The 26,356-nt window shown below is 35.9% G+C and overlaps 1 protein-coding gene across 3 annotated transcripts; it reads left to right on the top strand.

Annotated features, from left to right (window-relative positions):
* The first annotated feature begins 1,508 nt into the window (after positions 1-1,508).
* Spn31A (Serpin 31A) lies at positions 1,509-24,723 on the top strand. 3 transcript variants are annotated; one of them, XM_067765192.1, is made up of 4 exons: positions 1,509-1,792; positions 18,211-19,353; positions 19,425-19,572; positions 24,202-24,723. In XM_067765192.1, exons 2-4 carry the CDS (start codon positions 18,385-18,387, stop codon positions 24,330-24,332), a joined length of 1,248 nt encoding a protein of 415 aa, XP_067621293.1. In that variant the 5' UTR covers positions 1,509-1,792; positions 18,211-18,384; the 3' UTR covers positions 24,333-24,723. The 3 variants fall into 3 exon arrangements, with proteins under 3 accessions (XP_067621293.1, XP_067621292.1, XP_067621294.1); XM_067765191.1 differs by having other exon boundaries at positions 1,509-1,910; XM_067765193.1 differs by lacking the exon at positions 1,509-1,792 and adding an exon at positions 15,227-15,371.
* Positions 24,724-26,356: the final 1,633 nt, after the last annotated feature.

Below are 26,356 nucleotides of genomic sequence, written 5' to 3'. Positions count from 1 at the left end.
AGGTGGCAAAGTGCCAACTTTTTAAATAAAACTATGTGGTTCGTTTGCTAAAATTACCTGAGGATAGCCCCTTTTTTTGTTAGTCCACCTTGGACAAAAATTATCATTACAAATATTTTTTTATGTTGAAAATCTTTAAAAATTCAAAACAATTGTTTTTATACTGTGGTTCGGTCGCCCAAGGTTATAGCCCATAATTCCAGGAAGATCAATTAGATGGCGTTAATTATGGTTCTTGATCGTTCAAGTGGGAGGTAAAAATGAGAAGGTTTAGCTTAATTTTTATTTAATTGAATACTCAGCTTTTGAGCATAAAAACAATCTGCCCACATTAGTATATACCCACGATCATATCTGTTTGTATGTCTACATTGATCATTGCGCATAAATTTGCTTCATAATAATGAATAACTAGTAAAGGTGTCTAAGTTCGTGTGTAACCGAACATTATATACTCAGCGTGAGCTTCAATTGTACATTTCATTTCAGATAAATTACTTTTCTACATAACCACTCGTTAAAAAAAATGTCTCCCCATTTCCTCTTACAATAAAACTTGAAAAGTGAAATATCATTGATTCAAAACTAGTTTTTGCTAAGTTATAGCTTATTTTTCTTCGAGTTATGGCTCCCGAAACATAGAAAATTGCTTAGTCATAAAAGGAGCGGTGCCACGACCATTTTTTAAATTTGAAGTTTTTCCTATTTATTGTTATAAATCCACTTGGGAAATGAAATTCCATTGATATAAAGCTCTTTTTTTGCAAAGATATAGCTTAATTTATTCGTCCACGACCCTTTTAAAAATCTTTTATATAAAAGTGGGTGTGGTCCTTAACCGATTCCGTAAATTTTTCTTCGAAGTATTCCTTATAGTAAAGGCAACCTCTCTGCCGAATTTTGTTACGATAGGTTTAACGATTTTTGATTTATGATTAATAACATTTGTAAAATTGATTTTACCACAAGTGGGCGGTGCCACGCCCATTTTAAAAAATTGTTTCAAATTTTTTATCAAGAGTCTCAATATCAGTCCACACGTCAATTTTCAACATTCTAGGTGTATTATTTACTAAATAGTCAGGTTTTTTGTGTTTTCCAAAATGTTATATATATAAAAAGTAGGCGTGGTTATTATCATCTGATTTCGCTCATTTTCAATACCAATCTATTCTGAGTCCAGATAAGCTCGTGTACCAAATTTGTGACGATATCTCAATATTTACTCAACTTATCGTTTTAACGGGTAGACGGACTGACGAACGGACGGACATGGCTTAATCAAATTTTTTTTCGACACTGATGATTTTGATATATGGAAGTCTATATCTATCTCGATTCCTTTATACCTGTACAACCAACCGTTATCCAATCAAAGTTAATATACTCTCTGTGCAAAGCACGCTGAGTATAAAATAAAACAAAGAGACTCATGTTGCTACTGCACGAGCAATTGATCGTTAGCCACAGACACAGTAGCCGTGATATATAGAACATTTATGCGCGTGCTCTGAGCACGATCGGGTCACTTCAAATTGCGATCATTCATAATATAAATAGCAATAGCAAACTGCGTGCTATGTGAGCAAAGCGTGAATATTAAAGAAAATTGTTTTTGTTCAAAATGTGAACACAATTTTCAGAAAATTTAAATTTTTGTGTGTAAAGAAATACTAAATAATTATTATTTTTTTTTTTTGAGTGAGATCTATTGGCATGATGTGAGTGGTCGGACAATCAGTCTTAAGTGGTACGGTGTTGAGAACGAAAGTGTTTTGTCAGACAGTAGCAAGTACGTACAAGTTTTAGTTTGCAGCGCGCTAAATGAATATTAAACGTTTCTACAATTGACAAAACCGCACCGTGTGTACGTCAAAACTTTTTTGAATAACAAGTGTATTGAGAAAAAGGTAATATAGAAAAAGAAAAAGCATATTGGCTCATTTTTCTTTAGGAGGGATTAACAGCAATGCAATATATGAGTGCGTGTGTAGCTTAAGTAAATACTTAAATGCAGTAAAGTGGCATAATTGGGTGTGGGATTAAGGATTGTTTCAAAATTAGGAGGAAAAAAATAATAAAAAAAAATAAAAAAAAAATTTTTTTTTTTTTAATTTAAAAAATTTGGAAAATATAATCTAATGAAAACAGCTGGAAATTTTCAAAAATAAAATGATGCAATAATTTAGTCGAGCTTGGAGTGCATTTCCGTTCTGCATCAAACGCAAATATTTATGTGTATATTAGGTTTCGAATATAAATGATTGAAATAGAAAAAAAAAAAAATAGTTTGAATGGAACTAAATTCATTTCAAGTGAATACAGTTAGTGCATTAACTAAATGGATTTTAAGTGATGTGTTTGACTCTCATATTTTTCATGTGGCCAAAAAGCAATCATCGTTCTTAAAATAATACATCAATAATTTGGGCGTTCCTCGAAAAATAGCCAAGCGAAAATTTTTGTTGACTTTGTTTATATCTATTGCTTGTTTTTTTAAGTTAAAAATATAACCACATAAGCACATAATCTTATAACTGAGGCTTAGTCCAAGTATTTTTCTGATAAACGCTCGTTATTAATTTTATGCATATTTTTTAAATGCTCCAAAAATTTTGAAAACTTTCAAAATATTTTTTATTAATCTAAATATCTTAAGACAGAATGTACTATATGCGAAGTTTTCTCCGAATTTACCTTTAGATTCAAGTGTTTTTGGGTATATAAATCTCATAGATTAAGTAGCATGTAGTTATGGAAATCTGGGCGGTGACACGCCCCTTTCCGGAAAATACGCAAATCCACAGCTACTTTAAGCAGATATACGATGTATAAAGATGGCTAATCCCTATATGAGTGATATGAGTTGGCAAGGAAGCGCGAAATAAAAATATAAGGGAAATGATTGAGGAAGAGTGAGGAATGTAATCGGTAGAGAGTATAGGAGAAAGGGAAACTTGGGAAAGTGAGAGGTGGTGCGGACTTGATGGAAAAAGTTTAAACTCGCAAAACCTTCTCAACCTTTTCAAACGGTTTTATTTAGCTTGATTTGACAGGCCGACCGCACGGCCGTAGTGAACGAATTTTGTAATTGAAATTTTAGTAACTTCCCGATAAGCTACAAGCTTCAAACTTGGAATGTAGTTCAGAACCCGATGACAATGCGAAAAAAATGAGAAAAAAACTCCGATAGGTGGCGCATGGATCGAAATATTTCAATATTATATTTCGTATTTGTTGTCCCATTTGGTTCATATTTGGAACACATAATACATACATGAATAGAAAGTGACCTATGAAAAAATCGCCGCTAGGTGGCGCAGGATCGAGATATTAAAAAAAATCGTATTCGTGGTCCGACTTTGCTCATATTTGAAACAAATATTACATACAGTCAGCTAGAAGTGACATCAAAATACTTTGGAGTTCGAGTAGGTACAAGCATACGTGGCGCCGAGTCGAGTAAAGTCGTTGGAAGGATTGTGTATTGAGGACTTAGATTGCACCAAATTGTCAGGAAAGAGTCCTTGTAATAATGAGTCACTAAATGAACTAAATAGAATGAGAAATAAAAGGCAATTAAATATAGACTAAAAACTTGAAAATAAAATAATAAAAAAAAAAATTTTAGCTAACCGGTTTTATTGAAAATAAGGAAGAAGGCGGAATGGAAGATGAACGCGGAAACCTAGAATGGGGAAGAAAAAGAGAGAGGAAAATGGATACCAATGCTGAAGAGGAGCGGAAAGGAGGCGTGAGAGGAAAAGGAATGTAAGTCTATGAGGACAAATAGAGAAAGAATGATGGGAGGTGGACAAACATTTTAGTAGAGGAAAGATGCGGAGCAAAAGACAGACAAAGAGAAAGGGTATTGAATAAGATTAAGTAGTGGAACAAAAATCAAAAAAAAGATGATAAAAAAATTTTAAGGACTACCTTTATATAAATGGACCAAAAAATAGAAGGCAATTTTTCTTTAATACCGACATAGTCTTGTAGAATTTTGACTAAAAAACTTTAACAATAGCTCTTGTAAAAGAATTTTGGGACTTAAAACTATAAAGGTGGAGCGCAATCTTTCAATTTAAGGCATACCATGTACTTGGGATTAACTAATTGATTACTTAAAATTTAAACACGCGCTCTACCTTTAAAAGTTTAAATCCCAAAATTCTTTAACAAGAGCTATTGTTAAAGTTTTTTAGTCAAAATTCAACAAGACTATGTCTGTATTAAAGGAAAAATTGCTTTCTATTTTTTGGCCCATTTATATAAAGGTAGTCCTTTAATTTTTTTATCATCTTTTTATTTTCAATTTTTTAATACTGCCCACAAAAAGGCAATTGCAACTTTGATTAGTAATTTAAGTAATTCCTAAGTGAAAATTCATATCTTTATTTATTTGTTCAAAATAGCAAGATTTAAGAGAATTAGTGGAACTTTCGCTGACAACACTGGCGAAAACAACAAATAGCCACCTCGCACCATAACAAGAGAATTCCACCTCGTTTGTCAGCTACTTAATTTGCACAGCTGAAAATCGTGGTAAAATTCGCATACGCCTGAAAGTCTAAAAGAATCGTGGTGAAAGTCGCGTACGCCTAAAAGTATGCAAGGACGTGGATTGAGTTGGGCCTTCAATGAGGTGGAATTCTACAACGCCTGCAACACTCAAGAGACTAGCCATGAAGGTATGGCCTAATCTTCTAAATAGTTCGACTTGTGCGTTACGTAGCTCAAATTTTTTGATCAAACATTGCACTGTCACCGAGTTTTAAACTATATTTCAGGTTTCGAGTCTCTAGATATCCAGGAAGTTAGTTAAAAATCGATTGCAAGATTCCCAATTTAAAACTGGTTTTCTGATATCTCGATCCATGCGCCACCTAACGGAATTTTTTTGATATAATATTGCATTGTCACCGGGTTCTGACTTACGACCCAAGTTTCATGTCTTTAGCTCATAGGGAAGTTACTCGAAAATCGATGGCAAGATTCCCCCCGTTTTTAAAGGATTTGCAGTTGACTTGACTAGCGCGCCACCTAGTGGAACTTTGTTTTCTATAAGTTGTATTGTCACCAGGCCTCTAACTAAGTGCCAAGTTTCAAGTCTCTAGGTAATCGGGAAGTTAGTTAAAAATGGGTTGAAAAATTCCCAAACTAAAATTAGTTTTCTTACTATCTCGATCCGCGTGCCACCTAGCGAATTGTTTTGATCAAATGTTACATTGTCACGGGGTTCTCACCCACGGCCCAAGTTTCAAGTCTCTAGCTCACCGGCAAGTTACTCAAAAATCGATCGCAAGATTCCCCAAATTTTTCAGGGATTTGTAGTCATCTCAATTAGCACGCCACCTAGCGGAACTTTGTTTTCTATAAATTGTATTGTCGCCGGGTCTCGAACTATGTGCTAAGTTACAAGTCTCTAGGTAACCGGGAAGTTAGTTAAAATGGATTGAAATATTCCCAAATTAAAATTAATTTTCCTAATATCTCGATCCATGCGCCACCTAGCGGAATTTTTTTTGAAAAAATATTGCATTGTCACCGGGTTCTGACTTACGGTTCAAGTTTCATATCTCCAGCTCACCGGGAAGTTACTCAAAAATCGATTGCAAGATTCCCTGCGTTTTTTCAGGAATTTTAAGGGATTTTCGTTTATCTCGATTCGTCTGCCGCCTGGCGGCATTTTATTTTGTTTTCTAGGAATTGTAGTGCCATCGACTCGCAAACTATGTGCAAGTCTCTGGATCACCGAGAAATTAGCTAAAAGTCGATCGCAAAATTTCCATTTTAAAATAAATTTTCTGTATATCTCGTTCCGTGCGCCACCTAGTGGATGTTTTTTCACTTGCATTGTAATGTCTCTCAGATCTGAACTATGTTCTAAGTATCAAGTGTCTAGCTCAACGGGAAGTTACCGAAAAAGACATTTCCGTGGGTCAAAAATTCGTATGGAAATGGGGTGACAAACATGAAAGCGACTTAATATAAAGGTATAAAAAGAAAGGTAGTGAGAATGAGTAGCAAGGAGAAGAGACTTAAAAAGCTGACAGGAAGCCGAAAAGCGCGATAGAAGGAAAGGCGTAGAGCAAGAAAAGATAAACAAAAAAAGATATAGAGGGTGAATGAGAGGTAATTGAAAAATAATAATAATAATAATAAAATATAAAGGCGAAGGAACGACCGGAAGAGATCGGGTGAGAACGAGGCGGGGTTATAAGGAAAAGGAAATTATTCAAGGGCATCTGCAGCGCAATTTAAAGTTTCCTCTATTCGATTGTGCGCACGGCGAATCCTTTTACATGAATGTACATATATATACATATTTACAGGCGACGCTCTGGTGACCCTGAAGGTTAACTTTTTTTTGGGATTTTTTATAGGTGTACAAATGGAAGCACCGTTTTATCTTTGTTACGTAGAAAAAATGCCTCAGAACATACTATTTAGAAACAATTTCATTTCAATCGCGATCCTTGCAACTGTTTAAACTATTATTCTTAAAAAATTGCTATGTAGTTTTTTGGCAAATATTAATAAACTCTCCAAAAAAAGTACATCAAATTTTCAAATGAGTCGCTAGTTATGAATTTTTCTTTCAAAAACTATCAGGAATTGTTACGCCTTTGCCCACAGGTGCTCACAATTGTCTTTCAAGTATATATATGAAAACCCATTGACTCAGTTGTCGTGGCCTTACTCTTTTCCTAATGCTGCTGATATTACTTACTTACTTAATTGGTGCTTAACCGTTTAAACGGTTATGACCGTCCAACAAGGCGCGCCAGTCGTTTCTTTGCTCTGCCAACTTGCGCCAACTGGCCACACCAAGGCAGTTTCAATCGATTCCCACCTGGTCTTTCCAGCATAGTGGGGGCCACCCTCTTCCTCTGCTTACACAGGCGGGTTCCAATAAAAATAATTTCTTGGCCGTCATCTTTCATTCGCATAACATGGCCTAGCCGACGTAGCCGCTGCGTTTTAATTCGCTGGACTATGTTGATGTTTGCGTAAAGCTCGTACAGCTCATCATTAAATCTTCTTCGGTACTCGCCATCGCCAACGCGTAGTAAATCTTTCGAAAAATGTTTGTCTCGAACACTCCCAAAGCCACTTCATCTTATGTTGTCATGGTCCATGCTTCTGTACCATATGGAAAGACGGGTACGATAAGTAACTTGTAGAGCATGATTCTCGTTTCTCGAGAGAAGACTTTACTTTTCAATAGCCGACCTAATCCAAAGTAGCATTTATTGGCAAGAGTGATTCTTCGCTGGATTTCAAAGCTGATGTTGTTTGTGTTAATGCTGGTTCGCAAATAAACTAAGTATACTACTATTTCGAAATTATGCCTGCCAACAGTAGCGTGGTTGACGAAGTGCAAAAACACTGACGCTTTGCTAGATGACAGCAGGTCCTCATTCACCCCCGAACCTATCATTTCCGCTTCTATTTTCAGTTTGGAGTGAGCAGAACTTAAGGCGCGGGTATTCAGGATCATTGTCGTGAGCAATGTCAATGGAATTCATATCTTAATATATATAAATTTCATGTCACGATGTTTGTCCGCGATGGACTCCTGAGCTACATAACCGATTTCAATCAAATTTGCAAACCGTGTGCAGTCTGATCCAACTTGAAAGATAGGATAGCGTTCCTGTGAAGCTTCTTTCCGGGAAGTGGACCAGGCACCGATCTATTCGAATAAATTCTATTCACGTTTTTATTTGCCTGAAATTTGGTGTAAAGATAGCCTTTTGCTTAGATTCGTATTTACGGTACTTTTTTTGGGGGGGGGGAAGAGAACCTGGGACCAATATTTTTTGGAAAAAATGGGACGGAGAACAAGAAGAACTAGAGAGAAGAGGGTAGTAGAAAGAGATAGAGTTAGACGAAGATGGAGCGGAAAAGAAGTGCGGGAAAAGATAGAGAGGAAAAAAGAGACGCAGAAAAAGAGAAAGGCAGAGAAGATGGTGAACTAAAAGATAAGGAAAAGGAGGAGGGAGGGAAAGTAAGAGGCAAAAACTGTTTAAAATCTGCTAGTAAAATAATAAATTAGCGCTAAGTTAAAATTTTTTGTGATTTTTCTTATAAAATGCACCATTTGTGCACATGTATGTGCTTGTATATATGGGTGAAGGTATATGTACATACATATATGTAAGAGCTCTTGTGCACATATTGTTGAGTGGTCAAACAAAATTATAAAAAAGTTTGTGGGCATTCACACTTGTTTAAACTCTGCAAAAACAACACAATCATAACTATGTACAGTCACCGACAGTGAAAATGGGACAACACACAAATTTATTTTACCATGAAAAGCTACTCAGTGAAAATTTAACATTCTTGCAGATGCCGTTTGGAGTGGGCATAACGCATGTAGGTCCCGTTCCGCCAATTTGTAGAAAAAATTAATAAAGGAGCACGACGCAAATTGGAAGAGAAGCTTTGTCTAAATCTCTTCGGAAGTAAATCGCGCCAAGCATTTATTTTTTTATATGATTTTTAAAGCGGGGGTTACCCTTATTGCTTTAAATGTATGAAAATATTTATTTGAAGCAATTTTTAATTATAATTTATTTAATATGTAAAAGTATATTATTTGTCGCAGTGTATTTTTTATGTTCTAATGGCAACCATGTACATATGTATACTTAATTTTTGCGAAACAACGAAAGGAGAAAAAGAAGGCAATGCTTCGTTAAGCTTTCATAACTGTTTGCCTTTGATTAAAAAGGGAACTCTCCAATTGCTTATTATATTATATGTACATGTGTATGTATGCATGAAGATGTAAGCTGACAAACACAAGTCTTTCGTTGTGCCGCCAAGTGGCTTGATTTTAATTGTTGATTGCTTTTGACACTATTGGTGGGTAATGACACTATTTTTTGAGTGTTAACACAGTAGCACAGGCACACTTTGCAGTGTTAACACATTGTGTTGACACAATTGTGTTATAACTGATTATCGAAAGTCGATATGAGTGTAGGCACAATATCAGAGCACAGTACTGTGTTACCTACCTCTAACGCCACGTTTGACGCCATTTAGAAGAGTAAATCATGGCAACATTTATCTTCTTTCATACTCCAATTTTTTAAAGTCATATCATCTGATCAAGAGGATAGTAAGTGCCCCTGTGGACACCATTTTTTTATGAAAAAATCAAAATAAAATAAAAATTATGAGAGCGCAGTGAGAATTTTAAAATCTTTTTAAATGTCATTATCCTCTCACCGGTTTTATCTTGTAATATTTGTATCATGTGTATAAATATGTCTTGAGTGCAGTGTCATTGGAAAGCAATACAATCAACACACAAGCACAATGGACTATGTATGTATGTGCACTTACGATCTGAGTGTCATTCTCTGTGCTATAGAGCGTGTTATTGTGTTAAGCTGGAGACATTGGTGCTTTATCGGTAACCGTATCGGTAACCTTATAACAGCTGATTCGACCAACCTTATGAGAATCAATGCAATCGATTATTGGTGCCGCTAAGGTCGTTACCGTATCGTGGCCAACCAATTGGGTTTTGGTTTACCGTCGTAACGATAAACAGCTGATTACGTTAGGGATACGGATACAGCGATACGACATACGGCACCAATGACTCCGGTTTTATGAGTATTTAACAGTTTGAGCGGCATTGCACAGTCAGCTTTGTGTCATCGAGTGTGCCACTGTGTTATAAATTAATCGATAAGTGTGCGTGCCGCACATTACTGAGTGTTAACACAATAACACAGCACAGTGCTGTGTTACTCAGCCTTATTTGACACTGCACGGTTGTACAAATTGAGACGAGCTTGAAAAATCTAACATTATTGTGATACCATACCATTATGCAAATAAATAATTTGAAAAAAACTCCTTTTTCGCGTCGCTTCTTTTTATTTTACACACTGAGAAACTACAAATAATTTGGGAAAAATTTAAACAACGTGACATCAGGACGGACAAGGCTACAGCTGTTTCGATTATACCTTGTAAATCTCTTCAAAGCCTTTTCTCCCGGGAGTGGGATTTGAACCCGCACTCCTACGATGGTTGAAGTGTTACAAACGCATTCAGCCACGTCATGCATTAGTTGTTGTAAACCTTATCCCAATTGCCTTCTTTGCATATTTTCTTTATTCATAGTCCATACCTCGTATGGCATCATATGGTAAAGTTGTGCGTTGGTAAAGCGCCAAATACACGACACGAACATTTCCGCGAACATTCCCGTTATGTCATGTTTCTGCGACCTTTTCTGTCGTGTATGGTGGTGTTTGCCAGTTCGCGCAAATGTTCGCCAAAAATCAAAATATTTTAATTTTTGGCGAACTGTTCGTGCGTGTATGGCGAAATAGCTCATAATCGTAGTAATTTCTGAACGGAACAGACGTGCGCGGAAAAGTAAAATGGACAATAAAAAATTTCTGAGTGAATTTATTGAAATGTGTAAATCTTTGCCATCATTGTTGCAAGTAAAAAGCAAAGTTTATTGTAATAGAATTAAAAAGAATAATGATTATGCGACTTTAATCGAAAAATTAAAAGAAGTAGATCCTGATGCCACAAAGGATACAGGTATAAAAAAAAGTATTTTAAATAAATTATAAAAAAAAAAAAAAAAAAAAAAAATTAAAAAATTGCTTCAAATAAATGTTTTCATACATTTAAAAAAAAAAAAAAAAAAAAAAGCAATATCGGCAATCCCCGATTATTAAAAATCATAAAAAAAAGTAGTTTGCAGGCGCAATACCGGCGTGATTCAAAAAAAAAAAAAGAGAGATAGTTTGAAGTTTGGTGCTGGTGCTGAGGATGAATATGTTCCTACTCTTTCTTTAATAAGCTCACTTTGTCCAAGAACTGCTCGTTTTTTAAACCATTCTTTGCACCAAATTCTTTTTTTGCGATATTCTCTCTTTTTTTTTACGCTTATTTGCCACAGCGAGCAATATTGCTGCAGCACAATTGTTCTCCGTATTCATCGCCGTCTGAAAGAGAACTAATGTTTGGCCAAAAGTTCGTATGGTGTATGGCCAAAGCTGCGAACAAGATTGCGGAATGTTCGCGGAAATGTTCGTGTCGTGTATTTGGCGCTTAAGGCGGTTTCAGAGAAACTTGGTGTTGTTGCTTATTTGTTCTATTTATAGAACTACAACGAATTAACCAATGTTGTCTATTTGTATGAGTTTTTAAGCGGTCCGTTCTGATGTCACGTTGTTAACATTTTCCCAAATTATTAAATTTATTTTTTTATTTTACTAATTAAAATAGAAATGAAGAATTACTAGCAAAAACAGCACCTATCATGGTTAGTTACTGTTGTTCCTTATCAACTTAATGAATACCGCAAATGATTTCTATATCCGAAATTTAAAATTACATAAATGCCTAATTTACTTTGTGAGTTACTGCAAGTAAAATTTTATGCATTTTTTTTTGCATTAATTGAAATTCATTATTATAGGAAATAGCGCTCACGTATAAACATTGATATACAGCTGCGTTCATATAAATAGTGACACAGTGCAAACAATAATATTGTTTTTATAATGCGACTTTTGACTTTTTATGACATGACTTTCTATTTGAGGTACATATGTATGTTTTCAAATATGCATAGAACCTTTCTTTTCAGAAATTGTGTCTCGAGATAGGATTTGCATGGTCCCTTTCGTAATATGTGGACAGAGTGTTGTCAAACGTAGCCACGTAGTGAACACGAAAGCTCAGAACGGGTCCCGAAACAAAAATTAGATCAATTACCCCAAAAATTGGGGTGGCGCAGCTAAACTAACCCCAGATTCAGATGCAACTAATTTGAATACATACTGATATATGGGTCTGGTCAAATATACATACTTCTCTCTTGTTTTGCATGCCATATTAATATATAGCAAAAAAAAAAAAAAATATTACATATTAATTGCTGCTACGTGTTTATGACGGTCCAAATTCGAATATGTACTATATGATGTTTGTTTTTATTGGGGTAAATATTTATAATCCAAAAATACATAGACGCTTGAAAATTCTTGGCAAACGTGTGCAAGATCTTCCAAACTATTAAGTTTTTATTATTCATATAAGCATGATTGCTACTTTGATGAATTCAAGGGTGTAATTAAAAATTTTACCGGCATTTATGATGAAATTTTTAATTTTGGCATAAATTGGGTGTGGGTGTGTCAACAGAAGACAAGGCGTATTTTTCAAAATTAAAAACGATATTATTTTGATCTCTGCAATATATTTAAAAAAAATTACAATGAAAACAAATAAAGACGTTAACTTGTGGCTATGTAACAACATCGCTTAGGTCTTGTCCAACAGGTGATCTGAGTGTGAGACTCGACAAATTGCAATCATACCTCCCCCCATCGCCAACGCGTTGTGGACCATAAATCTTTCAAAGAAGTTTTTCTCTCGAACACTCCCAGAGCCGCTTCATCTGATGTTGTCATGGCCCATGCTTCTGTACCATATAGCAGGACGGGTACGATAATTGACTTGCAGAGAATGCTTTTCGTTTGCCGAGAGAGGACTTTACTTTTCTATTACCTACCTAGTACATAGCAGTGATGATAATCATGGTACATTTGTGCTTTTTTGGTACATTTCGCTTCCCGAAAGTACGTTGGTACTACATTGACATATTTGGTACATTTTCATAAAATACAGCAATACACTTCAATTCATTTGCAAGGCAGTTCTAAATGTAGACACAAATTTTTAATTTTTCGAAGAAAATATATAGTTAAGTTGTTTTGTTGTCGAGCCCAATTTGCCATTTGCAATTATGGATCATTTAAATATGCTTATGAAAAATAGCATAACTGATTCTAAAATTGTGAACAAAGTTTGCATTAATAGAATTAAAGCACAGAAAATAATAACTCAAATAGCAGGGTCAGAAAATGATAAATCCATAATTGCATTTTGTCAGAAGAATTATTACTCTCTAATAATAGATGAAACGACTGATACGTATATTTACATAAACAAATTTGGCAGTTTCGATTCGAATTTTTGATAAAAAGTGCATTGATAGATTTTTAGATTTGATACCTTTGACCGATAGTAGCACGGAAAATATTCTTAATGCCATTATTAAATCTTTGAAAGACCATTCAATACCACTTGAAAAAAGTTTTGGTTTCACTGCCGACAATTTCTCGGTTATGATGGGAGGCAAAAGCGGAGTACAAGCAAGGCTGAAGCAAGTTGTTCCAAATCTGCATGTTAATGGATGTGTTTGTCACATTTTAAATTTAGCTTCAATGGCCGCTGAGATGTATTTCCCAACACAAATTTTTGTAACAGCCCCCTTAGGAGGGCAGACTTTCAGAGTTTTCAAGAACATTTCGGTACAGAAATGCTTGTTATACTAAAGTACGCCCCCGCAAGGTTGCTTTCTAGATAAGTAGTCATAGATAGAATTCTTGAGCAATGGGATGCCCTCAAGTATTATTTTAATCTCTGCGTATTTGAAAATAAAAGCAGTAATCAAAATATTAATCTTATGTCTGAAAATTTTCAAAGTCCTATTTATAAAGTAGATTTTACATTTTTTTCTTATATTTTAAATGAAATAAATAATGTGAATATAGAAATGTAGTCTGAAGATATTCGCATACACTTACTTATTGCCAAATTAAAAATTAAAAAAAAAAAATCTTATTTAGACTCCAGTCCTGTTTGGACGTTAAATATTGATTGAAGCGAAAATCACTTAACCCCAGATGATGTTTACTGCGGTGTTAATGTGGATATTATTCTATCAAACAACATTTTCGAAAAAGATGACGTACACATATTTAAGAGCTGAACAATTTTATATACAGTTTTGTAGTACTTTATTAAAGAAACTAAATTTGAATGGTAAAACTTTGTTGTGGGCTGCAAAGCTTTCACCAGAAAGTATTTTAAGCGGTGAAACAAATAGTATTGTGCCTTTAGTTATGGACTTGTTTCCGAAATCTGCATTTGATAAAATAGAGAAAATTAATTATGAATTTAGAGCTTTAGCAGAGCATGAGAGCCTTAAAAAATTCAAGAATTTAAATATATGCAGCTTTTGGGAAGAATTAAGATCAGTTAAAAATATTTATAGAATAGTTCAAAGCATATTGTCGATTCCACATTCATCCGCAAACGTAGAAAGGATATTTTCTATACAAAATTTAATTAAAACTAAGTGTAGAAATAGACTTCAAATAAACGCAGTTTCGAGTTTAATAAAAACTAAAGTCTTTATGAAATCAACTAACAGTAGTTGTCATAATATAAAAGTAAAAAAATAAATGTAAGGCGCGATAACCTCCGAAGAGATATTAGGCCGAGCTTCTCTTCCAATTTGCGTCGTGCTCCTCTTGATTTTTCCTATAAATTGGCCGGACGGGACCTACATGTTTTATGCCGACTCCGAACGGCATCTGCAAGGCAGATGAGTTTTCACTGAGAGCTTTTCATGGCAAAAATACACTCGGAGCGCTTGACAAACACTGCCGAGGGGCGACCCCGCTTAGAAAAATTTTCTTCTAATTGAAAAACTTTATTTCTAAAATTTTGATATTGCTTTGCCCGGGGTGTGAACCCAGGGCATTCGGTGTGGTAGGCGGAGCACGCTACCATCACACCACGGTGACCGCCGTCATAATATAGATACAAAAAAAAAAAAAACATTTTTGTCAACTGAGGTATTTAAAGAACTCAAAGAAGAAGAACTGTTAATGTAGTGATTGAAACATGAGTTTATTAGTATAGATTAAGCGACAATTTGTTAACTTTTATACCTGAATCTGAATCTTTTGTACCTAAAATGTTTTTGCTTTGAATGCAGCTGTTATTTTTTTTTAAATATTAATTTTATGTTCCTTAATGTTACTCAATAAAGTAATGTTTTTATATATGTACATAATTGTACGCTTCCATCGATAAACTTCTTTTATTATTTTTACTGGAAAAGTATTTCTTCATAAATCATATTTCCCTGTTATACCTACCACATTTCTCATTTCGTAGCATATTTAGAAATATTTTTTGAATGCTAGCAAATTATGCGTGTATTCGTCTTACTTCGCTGCTCGTTGTCCAACGATTCAACCACTACCACTACAATCATAACACTCTTACTAACACAATCACAACTTCATTTTTAAGAGCCCTGACAATTAAGAACTGAAGAACAGTGTGAGTATAAAACCAAGAAACAATCACGCTCTATGGGCTGAAGGTGCTTGCTCCGCGAAATTAACGCATTTTCTGTCATATTCTCAAAACACGATTACAAGTTGAAACACCAGAACTAAATAGGGTCTACCATAGAATAGCCAAACCTCGAAAAATATCAGCGCTAAAAGTTGGTGAGTTCTATTCCTGGTACCTATTAGCTAATATTTAGAAGCTCCTTCAGTCTGTCTAATCTTACGCATTACATAAGAAAATATATAACAGAGACGTAAAATAAGAAAACAGAACTCTTCCGCAATACGAAAACAACCAAGTCACTGTGTCACTGTGCAATAAGTAAACAAACAATTGGCGGATGTGTTTACAATGGGAAGAGATAAAAATCCCTCTATAGATAGTGGCGAAATATTTTTGTTTGCATTTAAAAAGTCATCATGACAACTTCTTTTATTTTCTTTACTTACGCCAAAAGATTTGATAAGCAGCTGCAATGTTTCTTCATAGCATAACATACAAAGATATGTGAAATCATTGTGGTGCGTAAGCGTTAGGGCGCGTCGATGTTTTTTTGATAATACGAAAAAAGTTCTAAGTGAATATTTCGGTGGTGTGACATAAGGCCAACGGACAAAAGGTCACTTGACGTAATCAACACCTTAAATGGCCACAACATTAGTTGGCCGTATGACCACTTTAAATGATCCTGACGTCAATTGTCTTAATGACCATTCGTAAATTAGTTCTATGGCTATTTAGAAATTTTTCGTTTGATCTTTCTACATTCAGAAAAAAGACCATAATCATACCATCATCATCATTTTTTGGCGCTTAATCAGCTAAGCATGTTTGGCAAACAATCTTGAGTGCATTTCTGCTTCTCAGTGTAAACTCATCTGCCGTTCGGAGTCGGCATACAATATATAAGTCCCGTCCCACCAAATCGCGCCAAGCATTTATTACATGCCTACCCCATATATTAACATGAATACACATTTGGAAAAGTGGGTGTTGTTGTGCCATCTACTGAGAAAATTCTAGATACACAGAGATTCCATACATAGGATACTTGGGATGCTATAGGTAGACGGGTTGGTGTCGATATTCTGTATGTACAAAATTCTAAAAACAAAATTCTGCTTTTTTAAAATTCAGCTTTATAAAATTCTGCTTTCAAAATTCTGTATTAAAATATAATGTTAACAATGTTAAAGAGGTCATGTAATTATTTTGAAAAAGTGCGCTATGCACAGTAATTCTGCGTAGAACACCTTTCTGCATAGGCGGCCTTTGGCCGCGCTTATAAAAATTAACCCTGGGCTACGCCATGCCAAGTCCGGGTGTGTGATATAACCGTGGCTACCGCCACGGTGATGTCCTTCTGCGTAGTATATCCTTCTTCGTAGGCAGCCTTCGGCCGCACTTTACAAATAACCCTTAGCCGATCCAACACCGGCCACGCGATGCCATGATTCCGGAATTTTGACTTCCAGAATTAAACATGCAGAATTTTGAAAAAGCAGAATTTTAGAAAGCAGAATTTTAAAAAAGCAGAATTTGGTTCAAGCAGAATTTTTTTGCAATTTACAGAATTTTGTCACCCAGAATTTTGTAATACAGAATAATGACACGCTCCCAGGTAGACCACTCTAGCGGTTATGTAGAAGGGGTGGGAATGGGAGAGTTAGAGACAGCGATTGTGAAACGTTACGTTAGCTATTATAATTTAGAAAGTCATGACTGATTTCGACCTTGGCAACATTTTCCGATACCAGCGCCGAATTTTGGTAAAGCTGGACAGAATGAAGTGAATGGGTGATTCCAGCTCATCATTCTCCTTACAATTGGTGCCCTGCAAAAGAGTCTACGCAATGAATGCTAAGCTGACTCGAAGAGCACATGCATAAGACTAGACACAGGTGGCCGAATGCTCTTCGAATTCTCTGCGCAAGGTCCGCATGGCAGTTGTCCGGGATAATAATATTCCCCGGAATTCAGATGATTTCAATTCTTAAAAAGTTTTCGGCACCCGCAAGCGAGGTCAGGCACTTCCAGACCACCTGCGATCTCACAACGGCAGAGCTCATGGCTACTTCTGCTTCGTAAATACTACAGTGATTGAACGGTTTAATTTGCGGCTTAAATAGAGCTCTTTACATAAAACTCCAAATCCGACATGCTCACAGCTTCAACACATTCGCCAGTTGCCGGCATGCAATAGTTCGTTCTGCTTGGAAGAAATTCGAAGTGAATAAGAGTGTTGGAGTGTCGGAGGGTTCATATCTCTTTTAAAAAATCTTCCTGAAAGCCAAATGCGGTTGAAGCTCTGAGAGCGCAATATCCACTGTGATTAATAGTAATCGGCTTGACAAAACTCTTGTAACGCTGGTCTAAGGGCCTTGGTGAGAGCCGCCAGGTCTAGTCAATGGCTAACATTCAACAGTAAGATAAAACCGGAGCCTTCTTGGCCCTCTCCTCAACGTTCCATGTTTTTTAATCAAATTCCTTACAAACGTTGACTTTTAAATGAAACAACATTTCCAATTTATTGTTATAGCGATACAGACACTCACCGAGGGTTTTGAAGCGTGTTATAGATGCAGATGGTCCTTTGCCGAATATAGATCCGGTACGTTCCCGTAAAAAGCACCACTAAGGTACAAGCCCGAGGATCTGGGGGACGATTTATTTTGACCACATTAAACCTTCTAGGCCATTTCGCATTATCTGCACAATTTGTACTTCAAAGAAGACATACTCCTTACCACGGGGTCCGGTCAAACATATATCGGTCGTGCTATGTGACAGAACGTAACACTTCCATTCATAGAAAGCGTCTTGCCATCTCCTTTCCTGGAGATTGTTTTCTTAGAATTTTATGTTTAATTCGAATCTGTAACTATCGCCCCTCCCTAATATATATATGTACGCATCTCCATTTAACTAAGCTAAACTCATAATTATACTACAATGTTTTGCTAATTTGATGCCATATATTCTCGTCCAAAAACACAGAGAACTCATCAACGGCTGACTGCTGCACTACGATTGCAACTTTTCCGGCACAACGCCAAGACAAATACAAACAACAACGAAGTACGACGCGTCCGCACCCACCCACGCGATTCTCGCATCAATCAAAACAAAAGCGACATCAACGCATACAGCTGTAGAGAGAGAGCGGTACAAATGGCAAGCAATAGCAACAACAAAAGCGTAGCGCATGCAGTAAACGGCAATGGCGCCACTACCAATACAACGGAAACGCACTTCGCCAACGATATTGCCAGCGTCATTATGGCTGCGAATAGTACGGAAAATGTTATCATATCACCACTACAGCTTGAGGCATTACTTACACTACTCTATCTTGGTAGTGATGGCAACACCGCTGAAGAGTTACAACGCGTAATGCATCTGCAACATTTCGCCAACAATGCCAAAATGGCTCATCACTTTGCAACGGAACTGCAGTTGAGTACCGATTCCACAGCCGAAACGCATATGCAATTATGCAGTGAATTGATATTGCCAGAGTGCTATGAAATTGCAGATGAATTCTATAAGATAGCGCAAAAATATTTCCATACACAAACCGGAAAAAGTGATGTTATGTGCAGTACAGTAAAATTTCGCGCACAACTCAATGATGATTTGACGAAAGCTGCCTTTGGCTATGCATGGCGCATCAGTGATGCTTTGCTTGCAAGTATGACAGCGCCAGAAGCTAACTCGGCTCTAATATTGGCAGCAGTTCATTTTCAAAACAAATGGTTTCTTCCCTTCAGCCAATATCGTACCGGCATTTACGATTTTCAATTGAGCGTAGATGAAACGTCCGCCACGGAAAAGGAGCGACTAAAAGCGCCTGCAGCTGTACCAGTGCCAATGCTTTTCGATGATGATATGTTTGTAAAGTTTGCTGAGTTTCGTGAGTTGGATGCGCGTGCTATTGAATTGCCGTATGAGCATGATGAGGAGTTGTCTATGCTGGTGGTGTTGCCTAATCGGCGTGATGGTTTGGTGGCGCTTGAAAAGCAATTGCAATCAGTTGACCTCAAGGTGCTTGCGGAACGCATGCAAATGGAGAATGTACAGGTTTTGTTGCCGAAATTCAAAATTGATTTTGAGTGTTGCTTGCGGCGTATTTTAGAACAGGTAAATTGGCGTATTAGAGATTGCTGTTGGATTATTTAATGAAAAATGATGTTTTTGTTCATCCTTTTTAGCTGGGCATTCAAACTATTTTCTCCAAAGCGCCAAACTTTAAAAATATGCTGCGTGAAAAGCATGCAGTTCCTTTAAGGATTGCGGATATTCTACATAAAGTTTGCATAGAAGTTAACGAGTCTGGTACGGAGGGAGCCAAAAGTGTAGGTAAGTGACAAAATTGCATTAAATAGCAAACATTTGAGGGAAATTGATTTTGTTAAAGAAAAAATCTGCACTCCGCCAATAGTCAGGAAGGACACGCTTATCTAAGTCATTATTGTAATAGCGCTTCGCCCTATCCAATAGGAGCGATTAGAGATGGATTCGATTAGATTTTTTGAAAAATCGATTTTTTCGATTCGATTCTCAAAAAAAAAAAAAAATCGATTTAATCGATTAAATCGAGTCGAAAAAAGTTGATTGCTGCTTAATTGTTTACACGGTTTTCACCGTTCGATAGTTTCTTCGTCCTTCGTTAACTGGCGCTAACTCGCACTTGGTCCTCCCATCGGAGTGGGATTTTAGTGTATTTGATACTGAAATACCATTATTTTTTGTGCTTTTTCAATTTAATTTATAGCAGTAGTAGAGAAACAAACCTCGGGTACCAAGGAGCATACAATTTTTGTTTAGGATATTCCATTTTGTACGCAGAAATTTCTTCAGTGAATTTTGCCCTCTGCAATGCTAGCTTAGATCTCAAACAGGGTTAAACTCTGGTCATTAACGCTCTATAAATCTCTCATCGTACCTCTTCTAATGAAGGGATCGGAATCATGGACCATGTGGAGAGACAATGGGACGCAACAAATTAAATGGTGGTACTATCGTTTCCTTCGCCGATGATTGCACAATAATGGCAACAGGCACAGGCCCACAGATCGATGAGCTTTGCAACAGAATAAACGGCTACCTTCCTGATATCTCCAGTTTTTTCGCCTCGCGAAACCTGGCATTATCACCAACTAAATCCTCCGCGACCTTATTTACAACATGGACGTCCCAAATGTCGACTATTTTGAACATCCACGTCGACGGCACTACGCTACCGACTGTCCTACATCCCAAAATCTTTGGTGTGACGTTTGATCAGGATCAACATTTTGGTGAGCATGCAGCCGCAATTGTACCGAAAATCCAGAGCCGTAATAAAATCCTCAAATCTCTTGCTGGCAGTACTTGGGGAAAAGATAAAGAAACACTCATTTCCACTTACATAGTAATTGGCCAGCCGATTGCATGCTACGCGTCCCCGATATGGTCGCCAAGCCTAAAGACCACTCACTGGAAGAAGCTACAGGCTTGCCAAAATACTGCCCTCAGAACCGCCACGGGTTGTCTTCTTAAACACCATCTACATAATGAGGTGAGAATACTCCCCATCAGGGAGAGAAATGAGATGCTAACAAAACAGTTCCTGTTGAATACGCAGAAACCTGGGCATCCCAACAGACATCTGATTGATGAGCCAACACCGCCTAGGGGCTTAAGTAGTTATCTCCGTAAGCATTATGAGGAAATACGGTTCATGAGAGCTCACCCATATGAAGCCAAAAAACACAAGCAGGTCCTCAGACAACTCCATAAACAGGCGTCGGACCTTTATGTCAGGAATTGCCCGGTGAATCCAGTACTCAAAGAACAGTACCCAAAACTTGCGGAAGAGGAACGCATACTCCCCAGGGAAACGCGAGTCACTCTAGCTGAACTTCGATCTGGATACTGTAACAGGTTAAACTCTTACCTATCCAGAATCAACCCCGACATACAAAATATATTCCCCGCTTGCAATGTGTCCCAACACCAATCATCTCTTTAATTGTAATGTGGAACCAACGCCTCTAAAACCCCTCTCATTATGGTACACACCTGTTGAAACTGCAAGTTTCCTTGGACTCCCGTTAGAGGACATTGATGACAATTTGTGATTGGTCACACCTATTGTATGGGGCGAAGCACTGCTACATGTAGGAGAGAAAAGTCCTGATGACGATTTCAGGTCCTCGCCGTGATGCCAAACGCTACGTCATGTGGGAATGCACGAATACGCTCTGGCACAGATTCATCTCCTTTGGTGTCAATTATGTTGAAACAGGGATGCTGGCGTGATTTGTTATGCAACGCCAAACCATCTAGGCGGTTGAGCGCTAATCGAAGTCACCAACACAATGGCGCGTGGTCATGGTGTATGGTTCTAACTAAAGCCGAAACTATTTGATTTCACTATGAATATGAGCCAGTGAAGGTAAATTTTATTAAAAATTACAATAATTTTCTGCCCATTTTGATTAATCAATATTGAATTGTACCTACTATAACTGTAAGATTATCAAAACTTCGAAGGCTAAAAAAATCGAACGATTCTAAAAAAAAAATCGATTCTTCATTCTTCGAAAAAAGGTCGATTAAATCGATTAAGAATCGAATCGAAATCCAGCTCTACGGTGCGATCACTCACAGATTGTCATCGATATGCTCTAACGACAGTCCTAGGAAACTTGCAAACTTCAATAGGGTTGGACCAAAAAGAAATAGGTGTCAGCGGCATTGGCTGGTGTCATGTGGGGGACACTTTACATGCAGGACTTACATTGCGTTATTGGGGTTAATTCTGGATAAGAAAGAGATTAACTGCAGTATCAAGATGGAAGATGTGTCAGAGCTGCGCGCGTCTTTACTACTGCAAGTTTCGGGAGGTTCGACGGGCTGACACTTTGTTGGTTCTTGTGTACCGGAGTGATATATCCTCAATTATGTTGGGGATAATTTCAGTACTATCACTGGATAAGGTCAGGCCTAATTTAGTCATCATTTCAGGAACCATTTAGGGATCAGGGAAGGACGATTCGGGATTGTTCTCGAAAAACTTCAGGAACATTTCGGCACTTCTTCGGATAATTTCGGGACTGTATCATTTTGTGACTATCTCCGGATAAATTTCGGACTGTCCTAGTTACGTTCCTTCACTCTATTTTGACAGTTATTATTTTGGAATATTTTACGATCTTTTAGGTTCTACTTTGGGATGTCTTTGCGAATATTTTCTAATTTGAGAACATTTCGGGATGTCTTTGGATGAATTCAAGACTATTTCGGTTTAATTTTCAACTCATTTCTGATCCTTTGGGTTTAGCTAGGAACTAATTCGGGACTTTCGCCTAGTCAAATCGGAACTAAGTACGGAAGGATTTCGAGATTGTCCATATTTATGGCGTTTCGGGAATGCTTCTGGTATAATATCGATTATATTTTTGGTTTGTGTTCGTGATTAGTTTAAAGTTGTTTTGGAATCCTTAAGTGACTAATTCGAATCACTTCGGGACTATATTTAGAACATTTCGGGGCCGTTTCTGGTTAGTCTCGCGATTGTTTTTAGGATCGTTTTGGTATTGTTCTGTCATCATATTGGTAAGCTTTCGCGATTGTTTGCAGGCTCATTTAGATTTCGGGATTGCTTCCGGGATAATTTCGGAACCCATTCTAATGCACGTGTAAGTAATATTTCGATATTTTTCTCGGCCGGTTTAAAAAAGAATTTTTGGGGTATTTCGAGACTGTATTGATAGAACAATGTCATCAGTTGATCATCAATCATCCACTTGCTTCAAACCTAGGCATCCAGGTTCTTAGGACTAGTGGAGAGCACCTAGGTGTCGGCTTCTTCGGTTCTTCGAAGGAGATAACTCTATACCTTACGTGATGTTTGATTGTTGTTGCCGAATTAGGCTAGGCTAACCACACCCTTAAATACTAACCCTACTGTCATGCCAATGATTAAATATGACCTCATCATACTTAACGTAAACGAAAGAAAAATACCGCAGTGAAGTGTGAAAGGCTTCATATTCGTGAATCAACCACTGAGAGGGGTGGCCTAGAAGGTTTAAAGTGGTCATGTTAATCGTTCTCGAGATGGCTAGTACTTTAATGGTGCAATGTTACCGGAACGTACCGGATCTATATCCGGCAAAGGAACATAAGCATCGATAACACTATCCAAAAATCTTCGGAGAGTGTCCTAAATCGTTCATACAACAAAAACAGGCGTTAAATCACAATTTTCCCTACTGAAACATTTATCTTACTAGGTTCAAAATCGTTTCAATCATATATATTATTTCTAATTGCTGTTTTTATGTACGGGCCCCTTTTTCGCTCTTATTTGGAATCCAAATCTATAAATAAAGTTTTGGTTGTAAAGATGGAGACTCGGGCTATTAGCGAGCTTAGTGCAAACTTGGTCGTAGTACTTTTGTTTAGCTATATTTTATTAAAATAATTTGTTAAAAATAAGCGATGGTGAGCACGCGAAGAAATCTATTTGTACTACGGCACTATTGGGAATATTTGCACGGCATTACCGGCAGTTGCTAGCATACGCCAGATGGCACCGAAAGCTGTAAATTTTAGTTGATTAATACAACAGCTGATTTCTGTTGATATTTGATAAGAGACTTTCAAATTGGTTGCGCAAGTTGCGCCGGCTCGTTTATTTTTATTAGTAATTAATGGCACAACAAAGAAGAGTGGTTTAATGCATTGAGCAATCATCGACTAATTTTCTAAAGCTTTCCGACCGCCGTAATCTTTAAAATACAAGCATTCTTATAGAAATGCAAAAACCAATTTACAGCTCAAAAGAGACTGGTGACTAAAGAATGGTTCTGTAATTATTTAGACGCGTTGATTAAATTACTTAACACATAAGTGAGAGAATTTTTACGACTGATTCGAAGTATTTCTAGTCGCATTAATAAGTTACTTAAAAATAAAATTTTTCTGTTTTTCTTTCAGTGTACAAACCAATTGTGATTAGCAATTCTATGGATTCACGCAAAAAATTCTTTCGTGCTGATCATCCTTTTTATTTTGCCATACGATGTCGAGAGGTGACTTACTTTGTGGGGCATATAACAAAGTTTTAAGCTGGTAATATCAAATAGTTTAATATAAATATTGTTTTTTATAAACGTATACATTTTTTGTACATACTTACATATTTATTAAATTTTAAAATACTCACATTCATAATAGATTTCCAAAGTTGTTAGAGATTATTTATAATTTTAGTACATCAAAGATTATATATAATCACTGTGTAGTCAAAACCTCTAAGTCCATAGCAAATACAAAATGAAAACAATAAAACAATTAAACAATTTTTTTATGTATATTTTTTATATTTTTGATTTTTTATAACAAAGAGTCTCGAAAATTGTATGATTAAAGTACAGATTTACAATTCAAGTTTTAGTTATTATTTATTTATTAGTCGGTAGTTTTAATTTTATAATATATTTAACATATAAATGAGTTTTACTTATTTGTTATTGTTATTTTCTGAATCTTGTGAATTCATTTCCAATTGGCGCCGGTTGGCAGAGAGAAGGAGCGACTGACGCGCCTTGTTGGACGGCCATAACCGTTTAAACAGTTAAGCGCCAGTTAAGTAAGTATGTGTGAGTTCATTCCATTCAAAGGATGATGAGTTTTTGCCTTCAAAGCAAATTTGACAGGTAATGAGGGAAAATGGTTCTGACAGGTTTAGTATTTATTTTGTTTAGCAAGAACCAGAGCTAGTGAGTTTGAAATATTATTACTAATCAAATTATTTTTAGATTTTTAAACATTGAATTTAATTGAAAAAAAAAAAAAAAAAAAATATAGTCAGCAGTTGATCGTAATTTAATTGTGATAAAAAATCAGAAGAATTGGAAGAAAAACAAATAAAGTGGAAAAAACTTCTGAAAAAATACCATAAAATCAAATTTTAATGACTGCATGCTTATTATATACATAAATAAAATATTTTTTTAGGTCGCTAAAAATCACAAACACAGTTCGATTATTGATGAGGTACCCAAAAATAACACAATGCACTTAAACATTATTTTTTATTACTAAATAATAAACAAATAATATAAAATAATCCCGGGTACTTTTTAGTTAGTCAGAACTAATTGAAATTAGCAAATAAATTTATCAGTGCTGCAACAACAAGTATTCGAAAATTCAAAATTACAACTTAATGATTTAAATCTTTATTGAAGTAGAATAATTGCTAAGCGTTAGAAAGATACAAAGAATAAGATTCTTTAATTCATGCTCACAAAAAAAAAAAAATGTAATAATATATACTTTTAAGTTGACTTTACAACCAAACCGCTGAAATATTTAATGATTAAATAAATAATTTTATTCATCTCTCAACTAGAAATAAATAACTCCTTCATAAGTAAATAAATGAAACCTTCAACTTTAGTTACAATTTTGAAATTCAATAATATTTTTCGTTTCAAAGATTTCCGAAATGAGAATTAAACAGTAAAGTCCCAATTGTATGGGATGAAGCACTGATACAAGGGGAAAATGTAGACTCTTCATTGAAGAGTTCCAATAACACGTAATACCCAACCATAATTTCACAAACCTTTTGAAGTCTTTTTTTTGACAAAAGCTAAAATTATTATTTTTTAAGTTATATACGAATACCCATGCAATTAAAAAAAAAATTATTAATCAATTCCTTTTCTTTTTGGAAATTAATCAAACAAAAGGACGTAATATATATTCATCATTATAGTTTCATATTAATCAATTATCTACTTAATGATTTTAGGGGACTTAAAGGGCGCAATACAATAAATAATCAATTATTCTTTATTTAAGCGTTATTTAAGAGTAATCAAAAATAAGCGAATGATTTAAAAAATTATGTAGATGAAATAAAGGCAAATAATTAATCATGCATCTTTCGAACAATTTATTAATTAAATTAAACAATTAATGGTCATTAAATAATTTAAAAAACAACCTTTTAATCAATTATTATTTAAATTAAACAATTAATGGTCATTAAATAAGTTAAAAAAACACCCTTTTAATCATAAGGGAAGACTAAAAAGGAGCACAATGTAATAAATAACATTTAGTTTAGTATATATTTATT

Source organism: Eurosta solidaginis, chromosome 2, assembly GCF_040869045.1.
Source record: "Eurosta solidaginis isolate ZX-2024a chromosome 2, ASM4086904v1, whole genome shotgun sequence".
Lineage (NCBI taxonomy): Eukaryota > Metazoa > Arthropoda > Insecta > Diptera > Tephritidae > Eurosta > Eurosta solidaginis.
Note: the sequence above shows the minus strand (reverse complement) of the source record. Positions and strands in the feature narration are given on the sequence as shown.

Bases quoted from the DNA above. Each gene is read 5' to 3' on its own strand.
- Spn31A (XM_067765192.1), top strand. From the start codon at position 18,385: ATGGCAAGCAATAGCAACAACAAAAGCGTAGCGCATGCAGTAAACGGC. The intron at 19,354-19,424 runs GTAAATTGGCGT...CATCCTTTTTAG, and splicing joins TGCGGCGTATTTTAGAACAG to CTGGGCATTCAAACTATTTT. The intron at 19,573-24,201 runs GTAAGTGACAAA...TTTTTCTTTCAG, and splicing joins GGAGGGAGCCAAAAGTGTAG to TGTACAAACCAATTGTGATT.